General features: G+C 49.0%; 5 protein-coding genes across 5 annotated transcripts, besides 14 other annotated features; all 5 read left to right on the top strand.

Moving 5' to 3' along the window:
* Window positions 1–12: part of a microsatellite that runs on past the window's edge.
* Window positions 1–15,168: part of a sequence feature (heterozygous, non-Esmeraldo-like haplotype) that runs on past the window's edge.
* Tc00.1047053506303.60 (protein kinase, putative) lies at window positions 203–4,435 on the top strand (the record flags this gene model as incomplete). The annotated part of the gene is made up of 1 exon (XM_810699.1): window positions 203–4,435. One exon carries the CDS (start codon window positions 203–205, stop codon window positions 4,433–4,435), a length of 4,233 nt encoding a protein of 1,410 aa, XP_815792.1.
* Window positions 4,665–4,754: a sequence feature (T-rich).
* Window positions 5,274–5,294: a sequence feature (AT_rich).
* Window positions 5,465–5,504: a sequence feature (AT_rich).
* Window positions 5,727–5,756: a microsatellite.
* Window positions 5,939–5,973: a sequence feature (A-rich).
* Window positions 6,141–6,175: a microsatellite.
* On the top strand, window positions 6,295–7,446 carry Tc00.1047053506303.50 (UDP-galactose 4-epimerase, putative; the record flags this gene model as incomplete). The annotated part of the gene is made up of 1 exon (XM_810698.1): window positions 6,295–7,446. One exon carries the CDS (start codon window positions 6,295–6,297, stop codon window positions 7,444–7,446), a length of 1,152 nt encoding a protein of 383 aa, XP_815791.1.
* Window positions 7,688–7,722: a microsatellite.
* Tc00.1047053506303.30 (hypothetical protein, conserved) lies at window positions 7,979–9,190 on the top strand (the record flags this gene model as incomplete). The annotated part of the gene is made up of 1 exon (XM_810697.1): window positions 7,979–9,190. One exon carries the CDS (start codon window positions 7,979–7,981, stop codon window positions 9,188–9,190), a length of 1,212 nt encoding a protein of 403 aa, XP_815790.1.
* Window positions 9,331–9,361: a sequence feature (AT_rich).
* Window positions 9,402–9,436: a microsatellite.
* Window positions 9,499–11,547, top strand: Tc00.1047053506303.20 (cell division cycle protein 45 (CDC45), putative; the record flags this gene model as incomplete). The annotated part of the gene is made up of 1 exon (XM_810696.1): window positions 9,499–11,547. One exon carries the CDS (start codon window positions 9,499–9,501, stop codon window positions 11,545–11,547), a length of 2,049 nt encoding a protein of 682 aa, XP_815789.1.
* Window positions 11,925–11,950: a sequence feature (AT_rich).
* Window positions 12,041–12,071: a sequence feature (AT_rich).
* On the top strand, window positions 12,277–15,153 carry Tc00.1047053506303.10 (hypothetical protein, conserved; the record flags this gene model as incomplete). Its single annotated transcript, XM_810695.1, has 1 exon — window positions 12,277–15,153. The coding sequence occupies one exon, from the start codon at window positions 12,277–12,279 to the stop codon at window positions 15,151–15,153; it is 2,877 nt and encodes a 958-aa protein (XP_815788.1).
* Window positions 12,809–12,849: a microsatellite.

The following is a 15,168-nucleotide window of genomic DNA, read 5'->3' as shown; positions in this document are numbered from 1 at the left end:
AGAAGAAAAAAAGCAAAGGATAATAAGATTAGGGGGAAAAAAGAATAATCAAACCAAACCATCAAAACGAGCAAAGCAAATAAACACACATAAAAAGAAAAAGAACAAATTGGGTGAAGCCACGAGATAAAAAAAGGTAGGATATTTGGAGAGAGAGAGAGAAGGAAGAGGAGGTGGGGCGGTTTCAATTTCCAATTATTAGATGACAGAGGAGGTGTCGGTGTGTTGTTCGCCTCAAGATGACAACGAGGCATCGTGTGGACGGTTTTCTGGCGGTGTTTTTTCTCGCCGGCCGGCCGAACTCTGCGGCTCAATTTTTAACAGGGGGCGGTTGCCGATGAAACTTCCTGCTGGCGAGGCCTCCAAAAACACGGGGCGTGAGGCGTCGTCCGACAAACTCGCTGGCGGTGCGGCATCTTTTCCCCGGGAAAAAATGGCGGATGAGCAACGCTTGGATCCCCGGCAACGACCGACTTCTTCAGAGGACAGGCCACCGTCCTGGATTTACGGGTACAAGTCGAACCTGGACAATTCGCTGCTGAACATTGGGGAGTGGAGCCAGAGTGAAAGTCCAGCGTTGCCGGGACCTGCTCCGCCGCAGGAAAAGGATTTTAAAGTGGGCGGCGAAGAAGACTTTGAGACGAAGCCACGAACAAAATTTTGTAGTGTTGGATTGCGCGTGCTTGTCTTCACGCACGTTCTTTTGTCAGTCGCTTTTATTGCGGTCATCTGCGTTGTGCCAGTGGAGAGAACAAGAAAGAAATTGGATTTGTCCATTCATGTCTTGGCAGACTTCTCATCGGAAATGGTGGCAAACGAAATTGCTAATAGATTTACATTTCTTTCGGAGACTGTAGGTTCCGTCTTTCACAGTCTGCAGTTTAACCAGACCACGCCACTACGTCCATGGTCAGGCACCGATATGCCAATGGTGATGCGGCAACTTTGTACTGTGTTGGCCACTTCTGCGTTCTCGGAGTTATTGCTTTACTTGCACCTGAGCAGCCCTTTTTCCGGATTTGGTGCGTATTGCAGTCGTCAGTATGATGGTAAAACAATTGTTGGGAAGCACGTTGCCAAAAATGTGTCTGAATATCGGTACCTTGTGGATCCAGGGACGTTGGAGTACGCTAAGCCTCTGAAGCCTTTTTATGATGTCTCCCGTATGACTGAGAAAGAAAATTCCATTGACTTTGCTTCTCGTAGCAACCCTTTTGTTAAAATAGCGTTACCGTGGGCTGAGAGGAATGATACCCGACGGTGGTGGGTCTATTCATCCTACAATGAGACAATGGTGACGTACACGTATCCTTTTCTTGACAGCTCTGGCAATGTCGCGGTGATCACAGGTGCTTTGCAATTGAATAAATTGCAACCCCATTATCCAAAGAAATACCAATCCTCTGATATTGCCTCTTTGGTGATTGTGGAGCTTGGAACCGGATTAGTGCTAAGCAGAATTCCCGGAAACACAATTTCGACCATGTGGGACAACTGGAACTGCACAGCTAAAAAAAGCATGTGCGAAAGACCTGGGGTAGAAAATGAATACATTTGGAATACCGGTAGTCCATATATGCGGGCAGTTATTAACAAAATGGGGGGAAGAGAGGGCATTTTGATGCTTTTGCTCCGCTCCAATTACTCAAAGCAAATTTTTGTTTACAAAGGCGTCAGACTTAAGGTGAATGTAAATCGAGTCTTTTTTGGGGATGATCAACTTTTTGTGGCTTCCATCATAATTGTACCAAAATCGCTCCTGAGCGAGAGTATGGAAAAGACACGTGATGGGGTTATTTTGGTTTTGGCAAGCGTTGCTTTTGGTGTTGCCCTTTTGGAAACTTGGCTTGCCTGCTGTTTAATGAGACCGATTCGTGGCATCTTAAAAGGGCTGGAATTGATGCTACAGCTTCGTGAAGGATCCGGGCCCATGAAGGGGTTTATTTTTATCAAAGAGTTGATGTTGATACAAAGTTATTTTCAAACCTTAAATAAACAACTGATTTACATGAAGACATTTCTTCCGTATGGGGTGATGGACCAAGGCCAATTCAAGTCTCCTGATTCGGATTCAATGGGGTCTTTAAAGGGAGAAAGTGGGAACCATTTGGCATTGTTATCAACGGAAGGGAAAGAAAGGCCTTTTGCCTTCTCCACGTGCTCTTCGCCCTCTTTGAAAGCCGCTGTAGCTGAAAAGTCAAACTTTACTTCAAAAAAAATTGTGTTAAAGGACGGTGTGAATCTTTTTTTTCGTCGATACTGCAGCGTGGTGTGCCTGAGCCTGCCTCTTTTTGACGATTATGATTCAATTGGCACAGTGCTGCAGGAATACCTAGAGGTCTGTTTTCTTCTTCTTATCCGCCGTGGCGGCGTGGTGGAGATTCAACGACCGGACTTTCTGCTGGTTACCTTCGGTGCTCATTCCAATATGGCGAGAAATCAGCTACAGGCTGTGCGCTTTGTTATTGAGCTGATGCAGTCACTTTCTCCTGAGATTTTAGGACTACTTGCTGCCGTCGTGGATGCCGGGGAGTACTATGTTGGGACTTGTGGTGCCGCAAATCTCAACGCCCGCGTCACGTATGGAGCAGAACTGCTTTTTCAAACGGAGCTGGTAAGAATTGTTCGTTGTCTTGGGTGTCATTTGCTCGTGACGTGGCCGGTTGCTGTCTCTCTTGGCGAACAATTTTTGACCATCCCTGTAGATACTGCCTTCTGTGGATTTTCTAACCGAAGTGTTATTCTATACGAGCTGCGGGGACATGTCGCGTCGCTGGAGCCGAGGCAATTCTCGGAGCTGAAAGAGACAGCCCGTCTTATTCGTCACGGATTTGCCAGTATGTTGAGAGGAAAATACGAGGCCGCCGCCTGCATTTTTTCCAGTGTGGATAGGAAAGAGGTACGGGCTTATCGTCTGCTTCAAATTTGCCGCCGCTTTGTCCGAAAAGGAATAACAAAGCCTTACCTCCGCTGTGTGGGTAAAATGAGGGCTCCGCCATATTATTTGAAAGGCAATAGTACGAAAAGCGATCGAGCTACGTCACCTGGATACAATACATACAGCAAGGCCTTTGTGTCAACGCTTCTTGGCAATGATAACGTTCTATCCAGCTTGCGGACGAAATGTGATTTTCTTCGAGGGAATGAGGAGGTGGGTAGCCATTCGTTCTCCACCGCGTCGGCGCGTGAAGGTAGTTTGTCGAAGTATTCAACAGCTATGGAAAATCATGTCGATACGACGTCTGAGGAGAAATGTGGGGAAGGCCTTTTTGAGATGTTTCTTGACTCCTCGGAAGATGAGGATGAAGAACAGATTGCGCTACAGGCCCAAAATGAAGGAGACAGAGGAGGCATGCCATTGTCACCCCGCGGTATTGCAAAGGGGGAGCTTCCTTTTGTCTTTACAGATTATCGTGGAAATACTTGGACACGTTCGGCAGACAAATTGGGCGTTGGCGCCTTTTCTGTGGTCTACCGTGGTATGTCAACTTCTGGAGATCTCGTCGCACTTAAGTGCTTTGCTTTGCGGGCACGTAATATTGATATTGAAGACATTTTGGAAGAAATTAAGCTTTTCTCCCAATTTCGGCATGAAAACATTGTGCAGTACATCAGTGGCTACTTCTCTAATGATTTCTTTATTGAGGTAATGGAACTTGTCCCTGGCGGATCACTTGACAGCATCCTTAGCAGCTTTGGGAGCTTACCAACGATGGCCGTTCGCCGATTTTTGAGGGATGCATTAAATGGACTGATGTATTTACACTCCATGAACGTGGTGCACTGTGATGTGAAACCCCACAACGTCTTGGTGGCGATGGACGGCGTCTGCAAGTTGAGTGACTTTGGCTCGTCGCTTGTGCGGCTGACGAATTCAATTCACAAAATTAGCGATGTGGTTGAGATGCGTGGGACGCCAGGATACATCGCGCCTGAGGTGGCGCGTGGTGAGGTGCCCAGCGGAAAGAGTGATGTCTTTTCGCTTGGAATCACCGTTCTGGAGCTCCTTACCGGTCGGTTGCCGTGGAGATTTGTGCAACCACGGAAGGACACAGAGCCAGCGGTTGGTGGTCGAGATTTGGCGGCGCACTGTGTGGCCGAAAGGGGTGTGTTCGACGGAAACGGTACTGTTTCGGAGTCAAATGTGTCCGAGTTCTCCGCGTGGCTGCCGAAACCTCACGGATGTATCGGTGCTGCGCTGGCGGAGGTGAGCACGGCGGACGCCGACTGGTCAAATGACCCCCAAAACAGCATTGATTCTCTTCTTGGAAGCCCGTCGCAGTTGCTCATTGGCATTACGAAGGGCGAGATTGCGCCGGAGATCCCGTTGTGGCTTGAGGGCGACGTCCGTGACTTTCTGGAGGCGTGCGTTGCATTTGACCCGGAGAACCGCCCCACTGTGGCGGAGTTGCTGAATCACCCCTGGATGCTTTGAGGAGAGCGCAGGCACACACCGGGGCTGTTCATGCACCCCACCACTTGGGCGGTGGCTGCTGTTGCGGATGACAGCGTGTATTGCGGGCAAACACCGCCGCGTTTTGAAAAATGAGTGGTGAAAAATGAACCGCAGCGGCAGGAGGGCAGTTCTTATCTTTTTGCGCGTGCGGAGAGGCGGGAGGTGGTCAGACCGCGGGCGCACACGCAAAACAAACAAACAAACATTGAAATAAAAAAAGCAAAAAGAACAAAAAAAAAAAAAAACAAAGAATGGAGCGAACGATTTAAAAAAAAAAAAAAAAGAAAAAACTAAAAAATTGCTTACAAGAAAGCCAATAAAGACATCACTGGAAGTAAATTTTTCCTGCGTTTATTTAATATTTGTTTTGCGGGTGGGTCCATTTTGTCTTCAGGGGATGGCTGGCACGAATTTTTCTTTTGAGCGCTGTGGCGAAGGCACAATAAAAAATAAAAAGGAAAAAACAACACAACAAATAAACGAGTGAGGCGGGCACCAAACACACCTCTGCCCTCCTCCCCCACTCCTCCTACAGCGGGGGGTAATGACACTTCGGACAGCCGCGCCCCTCTTTGCGCTTAATTTCAATTCCTTTTTGTTTATTTATTTTCTACGCGGCCGGTTCTTTCCTTCTTCATTTGTCTCCACATGGACCTCAACGCATGTGTGTTATTCCGCATGCGTTTTTTTTTTTTTTCTGCTGCGACCGGCACGCGGCCCTTTGGTGGAGCAAAAAAAAAAAAAAAGAAAAGATCGAAGCCGCGCGATTTTTTTTGTTGTTGTCTTTTCTTTTTTTTTTTAACGAACAGAACAAATGAAAATAATATTTATTTATTTACTTTTTCTTTGAGAGGGGGGATAAAATGGCAAATACAAACGCACACGCACAAACAGCCACAGCCACGGAGGCGACAAGAAAGAAACAAAAGACAAAATTGGGCAAATGGAAACGAAATGAATTTTTTATTTAGTGTGGGAGAAGAGACGCCATTTTGGTTATTTGTTTCCATTAAATTTTTTTTTTTTAATATCTCTTTTTTTTTTTTTTGTGGGGGGGTGGGTGTGTTTAATTGTATGCTCACGTAATGCATACACCATGTCTTTCAACGGGTAAGAAGCATCTTTTTTCGAGGACGCACGCAAACGGGCTTTTCGGGCTTTGGTGCGGCGGTGGCAATAAATCCCAGGTACATTTGCGGAGGAAAAGCAAAAGCAAAATCTCCCCGGAATGAGGGAAAAAAAAGAAAAAAAAAACAAAACTGACATGTCGTTTTTTTTTTTTTTTTTTTTTTTTTTTTTTGGATTTGGGGTGTCGAAATGAGGGGAAAAAGTGTTTGTTTTCGTGCGACCCCCTTTTAATCGCTGCGTCCTTTTGTTGGGGAGGAAATGTCATGGGGTGACTAATGGAATCCTTTCTGCGCCTACTTGTTCGGCTTTTTTCTTTTTATTTTGGATTTTTTTTTGTTTTGTTTAGCGGCTTGCTTCTTCTTCCTCTTCTTTTTTTTTTTTTTTTTTTTGCGTTCTGTTTTGGGAACGACAGCAGTCATTACGGAGTCATCGTCTCCACATGCGCCCAACAGAAGGAGGAGAGGACGCGGATGACTGAGCGACACGTGTGGTAATGTGCTTTGTGCGCCGTGCGTCACATACTCTCTTGTTTTTAATGTTGACGTATTGGCACATGTTTCTTTTTTTTTTTCTTTTTTTCTTTTTTTTTTTCTCCCAATATGCACCCATCGCTTTGCATAGAGGGTGATTCCAACCGCAACAACAGTCAAAATATAACTGTTGTGCTCAAGCAAAATCTGAATTTTCAGGTTGTTTTGGTAGCAAGTAGCATGAGGGTTTTAGTGTGTGGGGGCGCTGGGTACATTGGGACTCACTTTGTTCGTGCGCTGCTGCGCCGAACGTCTCACTCCGTCGTCATCCTTGACAGTCTGGAGGCGACGCACGGACGCTCCGCTCATATTGACACCGAAGAAAATTTGGCGCGGAATCAAAAGTGCAGCTCGGAGCAGTTGTGTGCGGGACGCCACGCCGTACTTGAGTTGGGAGACGTGCGTGATGAGGCCTTTTTGAACGACGTTTTTACTCGGCATGCCCCCATCGATGCCGTCGTGCACATGTGCGCATTTATTGTGGTCCCAGAAAGTGTGCGTGATCCTTTGAAGTATTACGACAATAATGTTATTGGAATTATCCGCCTGCTGCAGGTTATGCGTGCACATCACTGCGACAAGATTATATTTTCCAGCACGGCGGCGTTGTTTGGGAACCCTGCGGCACACGCAAGTGAAGGCGGCGCAACTGTAAGCATGGAGCCTATTCATCCCGATGCCAAGAAGCATCCTGAAAGCCCATATGGCGAAACAAAACTCGTTACCGAATGGATTTTGAAGGACTGCGCTTACGCCTATGGCATCAAAAGTATTTGCCTGCGGTACTTCAATGCCTGTGGGGCGGACGAGGACGGAGATATCGGTGAGGATCACGAGCCAGAGACACACCTCATTCCGCTTATTCTGCGCGTGCCACTGGCAACGGAGATTAACAAGCGCCGCAAGGCACTGCAGCAGGCCCCTGTTGAGGAATTTGTTTCCATTTTTGGTACGGACTATCCCACCCCTGATGGGACGTGTGTGCGTGACTACATTCACGTGTATGACTTGTCCACAGCTCACATTCTGGCACTGGATTACTTGGCGGGGCTAGACCCGAACGAGAAGGCCACGTTTTTCTCGGCATTTAATCTCGGGACCTCACGTGGATACTCCGTACGAGAGGTCATTGAGGCCGCTCGCCGCGTCACGGGCCATCCGATACCCGTGAAGGAATCTGCACGTCGCGAGGGCGATCCACCGGTACTAGTGGCATCTGGTGAGGAGGCAAAGAAGGCGCTTGGATGGGAGTTGAAGTACGACAACATTGACAAAATCATTGCCTCTGCATGGAAATTTCACCAGTCACATCCATTGGGCTATTTCTCTTAGGATCGCCATCAAAAAAAAACAACAAAAAAAAGCGACAACAATACTGAAATAAAACGTTTTTTGATTGTGTGCACTTCTTTGAGCGTGGTTCTTGGGGTTACAGCATTTTTTCTGGGGTTTGGGGGTAATTTTATAATGGTCGAGTCTTTTTGTTTTTTTGTTTGCTCGCTGATAATGTACATGGAGAAGGGAGGGGACACACGCACCTGTTGAATGTGCCGTACCGCTTTTATCAGTCTGTTTATTATTATTATTATTATTATTATTATCATTATTGTATACATGTATATATGTACTTTTTTGTTTCTTCTTTGAGGCGAGCATCTTCTTTTTTTCTTTTTGTGTTTGTGTGTATGTGTGCGTTGGTGGGACATTTTTCTTAACCACTCGAGGCTGTGAAAAATAAAAGGACAACAAGAACAGCAAAAGAAGGAGGGGTCCATACAACAAGAATACGGAGAAGAGAATTGAACGACGGAAAAGGAAAACACAGCGACAACACCGAAAGTAAACAAAAGGGGGCGGCTGGGGTATGTTGATGGTGCCGATGAAATTTGCACGAGCACATTTGCGCAGGCTGCATGCACTGCAGCCAACACCTACTTTTGCTATCGAATGCTCTCTTCCATTCTTGTGTGCGTGGCGGGCAATGAAACACCGCTCGTTGGCCCCGGATGACCCGTTTGGCGAACGTTCGACTTTCAGTGATCCCTCCGACGGATTGTTTGCCGCTTGGAGCGGTGTGGACTTTAACGCCTTCGCCGACGCCGCATCCAGCGACGAAGTGCGTACGGCCCACTTTGGGCCAGAATGGTCGCGATTTGCGACGGTGGGTCGGCTGTCTGTCAAGATCATGAGGGAGCAAGGGACTCCGGGAGTGGCGTCTGCCGTTTCCTCCAAGGGCGGCAACAAGGTACTGCCGCGCCCGCCCACCGCAGAGGAGCTGCACTCACGGGAACTGCAGGCACGGAGGAAGGCACTTGAAGGGAACTACGCCACCTACGAGCAGTACGTGATGAAGGAACTTGGCATTGAAGACGGGGGTAATGAAGACGAGCACATGGAGGAGGAAATGGATGACGCAACAGAGGTGGCGAATGCATCCGAGGAAAGCATGCCGCTTCCGCATTTCATGGTGGAGAGAGGAGAAGGGCAGGCGCACGCAAACGACACGAATAAACAAGAATCCACGAACGGCAAGCCGCTCCTGCGTACTCGAGAGGGGCTGCAGGTACCGGAACCGTTGATGCAAATGATCCTTGACGCGTTGGGTGAACCTCACGGCGACCGGCACTTACCCCGCTCCGATCCGTTACACTGGAATACGGAGGTGGTCATCCTATGGGTTAGAAAGCTGGAGGCGGCACGGTTTGCTCTAGTGTCTGCCGCGGGGACGGGGGAAGCATCGTTATTGGAGGCACCGCTGATGGAGGATCCGTCCATGCACGAGGCCTTCCGTATGGCAAGGACGAACGGGAAGTTTTTATTGCACCACACAGTGCCGAACACAATGTTCCAGGTGATGCGGCGGTGGTACTTGCGGCGGCAGGAAATCGCCTTGACGTTCATGAAGGAGCGGCAGGAAATGAAGAACACCACAAGTATTAGCAAGGACGACGTCAATGATGCCACTTTCAAAAGTGCTTTGGAAGCTGGCAGGGCAAAACTGGACGAGTTGGCTGCAAAAGTTACACCGATTCTGATACAGGAGACCATTTCTCAGTGTTACCCGTATTGTCACTAGGGAGAGGCACTGGCGAACGTCTACAAACGAAAAAAAAAAAAAATGAAATTGTTTTTTATGACGCTCTCAACGTGGAGGAGAGCAGAGGAATCATCTAGAAAATTTGAACAATCTGCAGCGTCTAATACCGGCAATCTCACAATTATTATTATCATTTTTTTTTTTTTAAATCTTTTGAACCTTTATTTTTGTCTGTGGTGCCGGTGGGATAACACACACACACACACACAGACAGACACAGACACAGCCAGGGGATAGAAAATAAAGAAGGGGAATAATCCTTAAACTGCATCCAACAGAGGAAACGCATGGCAGATCAGCTGACACCATGGGAACATATAAACCGCTTTTACCACACAAAGCGCAAGCCCATCCAACTGTTGGTGGCCTATCACGCCGATGCGGCTGCGGCTTCTATAACCCTAACGACACTGTTGAAGGCTTGTTTTGTCCCGTTCAACTTTCACCCTGTCATGGAGTATGAAGAGGTAAAAGGCGTGATTCAGCGGACAAGTATGGCCCAGGATGCGGAAATTTCAGATGGCGGTGCACCGGTGGACGAGTTGTTTGTCCTTATTGGTCTTGGCGCTCCCGTCTCATTGCGATCTTTTTTTGATTTGAGGCGACACATTGTCATTGTGCTTGACTCCTACCGTCCCTTTCTTCTTGACAACCTTCGCGCAAGCGACAATAATCGGCTGGTGCTCTGGGGACAAGAACGCATACATGAAGAGGTGGAGCAATTCTTTCGGGAGCAGAGAAAAAGAGAGCTGGCGCGAGCGCGTCGCCGACGACGACGACGGACACACAAAAACCAACGCCGTCTACGTGCATACGGCGAACTTGCGAACGACGACGACGAGGAGGAGCGGGAGGAGGAAAGCGAAATTAGCAGCGGCAGCAGTGATGATGGGGATGATGATGATGAAAATCACGACGATATGACTCCCTCGCAGAGCCAAGAGGGGATTGACTGGATGAATGAGGAGGTGCCGGAGAATCTTGAGCAGCTCTATTACGCCGCGGAGCGTGGAGGGAAAAGTTGTGCGCTAGAGGTCTACGACTTGGCCATACTTTTGAACCGCGTCAAGGAGGCGGTGCTGTGGCATGCGGCAGTAGGAGTCTGCGATTTATTTACGCGCCGCCTAATCGATTATGGGACGTACCTGGTAGAGATGCGACGGCTGCACAATGAGGTAACGTTGCGAAAAGGCATTCGTCGAGGGCCGCTCGATGACGTCACGGAGGAGACGGTCAATAGACACCACAAGATTGCGTCTAGTAACACGATGCAGCTTGTCAACCTAGATGAGGATCAGTTGTTTCTCTTGCGGCACTATTCCTTGTGGGGGGCCATGTGGTACCACCCGGTGGTTGCGAGCCTTTTGGGCCTTCATCACGTGGAGGATGGGACGGGGACACTGCGACAGCTGTTGGCGCGTTGTGGTGTCTCTGCGAAATTGGCCCAGCAGCCATGGGGCGAGATTCCCGACGACGTTAGGGTGGAGTCACTTAGACTTGTGCACCATGAACTCAAGCAGGCTTTGAAGACAAGGGGGAGCTTTGTCAAGTGGCCCACCCGTATTTGGTGTGTGGCACGGACAACGGGGTACAGTGTGGAGGTTTCGACCTTTGATGTTTGCACCCTCTTTACGGCATTGCTTGCAAAAGTGCCACCAGGCGCTATGAACACGGAAGAAACGAGTGAGGCATCGATGAAAGAAAAATTAAGGGAGTTTCGTCGGGAACAGTTTTGGCGTGCACATGACGTTATTGATGCGGACCCGAACTCCAAGTTATTTGTGGCTGCTGTGCAAGAGGCTAAGATGCTGCAAGAGTCCGTTGCAACGGCCACCAGCGCGCTAATGCAGCCAGGTATGATCCAAAGCACCAAGGGCATTCATTATACTCAGCCGAGTGATCCTACAAATGCCTCTACTGCGCTAGAGACATTTGGCTGTCCTTTTCGTATTGCCGTGTTGGCGGAGCACATGCTTTTTGCATTGACTGTTGAGAGAGGGCTTGGGAAATACACACGCGAAGTAAGACCGGTTTTGCTCTCTTGTCCCGTGTCCCGCTTAATTGGTTTGAACTCGCAACCGAAGCAAAAGGAAGAAATGATTCAATCAGAGGAGGCGTTTATTGTTTTATTTGCCCACGAAGGGCCCACAAAGGAGGGTTTGTCGCCGGTTTTACCTGTTGCACGATGGAACGAATGTGTAACAAACACGGAGGACTTCCTCGTGCCTCCACTGCGGGATTTCATAAGGCGTGACACGGTGATCGTAGATGGGCGTGAGTCCACTGCGCACCTGGGGGAGATGCTGCACCTTCGATCCCTCACAGCTGCCCTCTAAGCAATAGATAAAAGTGACATATTATAATACATAGATACATATGTGTTCATGTTTTTATATATTTATTCTGGGGAGCACCTAATTTCTTTTTTGATTGTTCATATATATATTGTTGTGGCGGATACATGTCCAGTTATCAATATTATTATTTGGTGGATGTGCCAAGGGACTCATAGATGATAAAGATGGATTTTGACTAGATAGACAGATGTGTGGGGAAAAGAAAAGTAGGCGAAGAAATGCCTCCTTGTCAAGAGTTAAGAATCAACCGATTTATTTTGGGCAAAAGGGAAATCGTAACAGGGAAAAGAAAAGAAATGAATGTTGTATGTTTCTCACTCTCCCTTGTTTTTGTTCTCAGTTTAATTTATTGCTGCTTTTATTTTATTTATTTATTTATTTTGCGCGTGGTACTTGTTTGTAGAAGAGAACTCTATTTGCATCATCCTCCTTGGGGATCTCATTGAAGGCGTTGCTGCAGTTCATATCTAACTATAAATAATACATATATATATATAAAAATAGAGAAGGCATTGCCGGGACTTTAGGTGTTAAGGAAAAGTCTTTCCTTCTCTCTCATTGCCTCCAACACTCTCCCTTGTTAATTCTGTCGCAGGGTTTCCGCGGATTATTCTATTTGCGTGTTGTTGGAAGTTCTTGTTGTTATCACCATAAACACGTATTTGGTGTGCTTTCCTTCTGTTCACTTGAGGCATTGCTGGCGTGAGAATGCCGTCGATTGGCACTGAAAGCAACTGGAAGAGGAGTGACTGCGAGCAGCGGCTGAAGTCCTCTACTGCGAGTAGAGGCACCAGCAGCAGCAGCAGCGGCCCGGGCCCGGGAATCCTACTCGACACTCAGCCTATTTTTAATACACTGATGGACGGGTCCCATAATGCATTTTGCGACAATACCAAGCGGGGAAGGAAGGGAGGGGAAGAAGTGGGGAGACGCCCCGACGCTGCTGGCATTGAAACGGCAGGGCCATCAAGCGGTCGCTCGTTTCGCGTGCGTTTGACGCATGCTTCCGGCGCAAAGATGTATTCGGAGCCGTTGAACAGCCTGCGGAATGCGTCCTCACTACCCAGTGAGGCTGGTGCAAATTGGCGGGAGCCTGCCGAGATGATCGTTCGGCAGAACTCACCAACGGAACGCCCTGTAGGGCAACAGCAACATGATTGCCAGCCGAAGACTTATCAACAGCAGGAGCTGCAAGTTGGGATGGAGGCCGCGGACCCCAACGGGACGGAACTCTTGGATCCAACAAACACGACAGCAACAACAACAACAACAACAACAACAGGAATTCAGCTACTGAAATCCAAATCGAGTTTAGATGAGGTGTGCATGCAACGGGCTCAAGAGAAGCGTTTGTCTAACGTGCGGGAGACACAACTGCGAGAAATGTACGAAGCCAAGATAGCCGAGCTTGAGGACGTCATTCACGCAAGCCAACGTGCAGCCTCCGATGCAGAGGCTCTCCTTCTGCAGAAGGAGTTGGAATGGCAAACTGCCAGGACGTCAATGGCACAGAAGTTTAATGGGGAGACCGTATCCAACGTCAGTTGCTTGCTTGAAACGACACTGAGGGCGCGGGAAAAGGAACTTGAGGACACGCGGGAAATTCTGCGAGTCGAGCGGGCACGTTGGGCAGGGGCATTACAACGGGAGGAAGTTCTCCGCAGCAGGTTTCTTGTTGCCGAAGAGAGCCGCGTGCTGTACCAACTTTACTTGCAGCGACTTTTGGAGTTTCTTCGTACACGGGTAAAAGAAAGGCCAGAATTGCCTCTATATACGGAGCCATTGGTAACTCATAGCGCTGTTGTTAAGGCAATGAGCGAGGCGCTGCGTTCAGCGGATGCCGCGACGAATGAGGAGGTTAATTCCATGCTTGAGTTTTCTCCGCAGGGGGCGCGAGGGAAAGTTACTGTGGAGCTGCAGTCGCCACCTGAACCGTCACGACAGTTGACGAATGCCACTTTGCTTACAATGTCCATGCTAGAGTCTACGGTGACGGACTGTATGGCACTCTGGAGGCGCGAGGAGAAACGGCGTCATGATCACTTCAAGCAGACCCTTCAGGCGGTTGTTAATGGTTTTACGGAGGAGTTGGAAGCAAAACTTACCCTCATTTTAAGCTATGTGGGAAAAACGGAGCAGCGCATTGGCGAATACGAGAAGATGGCGGTGCATGTCTTTGGGAAACTTGTGCGGAATGCCCATGATCGTGGGAGACAAATGGATGGCCTTCAGAAGGAGGTGGAGCGGGCCAGCCGGGAATATGCCCAATCTCAGCGGCTACTAACACGGGCGCAAGCGGAGGTCAGTGGGTTGAAGGACGAGATCCGACGTATGGATGGCGATCGCGAGGTTGCTCTGTTGGTTCACCGGGCTGCAGAATGCCTGGAAGACGTTCGACAAAGTGTGCGAGGTGCCGTCCGGTCGGCTGCCCAGGATATTGAGCAGCGTACATTAGAGTGTAATACCTTAAAGGAACCTTTTCTTCAATCAATGCGTGTTATAGCATTAAAGGTAGAGGCACATGCGGAGATGGCACGAACGGCGATTCGTCGGCGGCAGCATGAAGATGCAGGAAATCCCATTGAAACCGTATTGCGAAGAGCAGGCTCTGTTGGTGCCGAGGAGATGCATCGTCTCATTCTCAGCACACCGTGTTGTGATTCACGAAGCCGACAGCGGCATACAACACAAATAATGAGGGGAGAAATGGCTGGAGAGTCAAAGAATTTTCTCATGTTGGAAGAGTTGAGCCGTGTGATGAAAAATCTCTGTCGGCTTCTTGAGAACAATGCGCGGCAGGTGGATAACAACGCGGCGAAACTTGCCCAAGCCATCGCTGCCTGGGAGGAATCAATTGTCAAGAAGATGGCTGAGATTTGGGAATCCATGCACGAAATGCTTGTTGCAGCTGGCATTCCGCCAAGACCAGTGCCAGTCCTAACCGTACTTGGAGGGGTGCAGCGACGTGAGGGAGGGAACAGTGCGCCGCTGTTTCTTGGTGACACGAACGCCGGTAATAGTGGAAGAATGTTGATGCACAAAACGCAGCCCATATGTCCTTTTGCTGGAGTGGGGTCGAGACCGTCTTGCACGGGAAGTCTCGCCACATCCGGCAGTTGTGCGCCTTCCGTCAGCTTTGCGCAGTCCACCATCAGTTCAACAGATTTTAGTCGAGCCGCAAGTACAGCAATAATTCCATCGTGGCGTGCGCCGCTCGCTCCGCTGCAGGAAGTAGAACAGACACCTGAACTGAGTGCACGCCACAGCTTGGAAAGGCTCACACCACAGTCCATCGCCGTGTCGCGGACGCCGACACCACCCCCACCACCCCTTTCTTCGCAAATGACAAACACGGTCCCACCGTCGCAGCGACCACCACCGCAGCAAGAACAAAACTTGCATCAGCGGCGACAACTTTTTGTGGAGTCCCCGTGCAACTCGCCCCGGCCTGTGGAAAACTCTGGAGCTCCACTGCGGATGCACTATACGGGGGAATTGAGTGATTTTGAAGGGTGCGAGTTGCGGTTATCGTCCGGTGCCATCCTTTCCCGACGTGTGGCTGCATCTTCGCAGGGATTTGAATAGAGAGGATTAGATTGG

This window comes from Trypanosoma cruzi, genomic scaffold (genome assembly GCF_000209065.1).
Source record: "Trypanosoma cruzi strain CL Brener 1047053516421 genomic scaffold, whole genome shotgun sequence".
Taxonomy (NCBI): Eukaryota; Euglenozoa; class Kinetoplastea; order Trypanosomatida; family Trypanosomatidae; genus Trypanosoma; species Trypanosoma cruzi.
The sequence above is the reverse complement of the archived record's forward strand: the minus strand, read 5'-3'. Positions and strand labels throughout refer to the sequence as shown.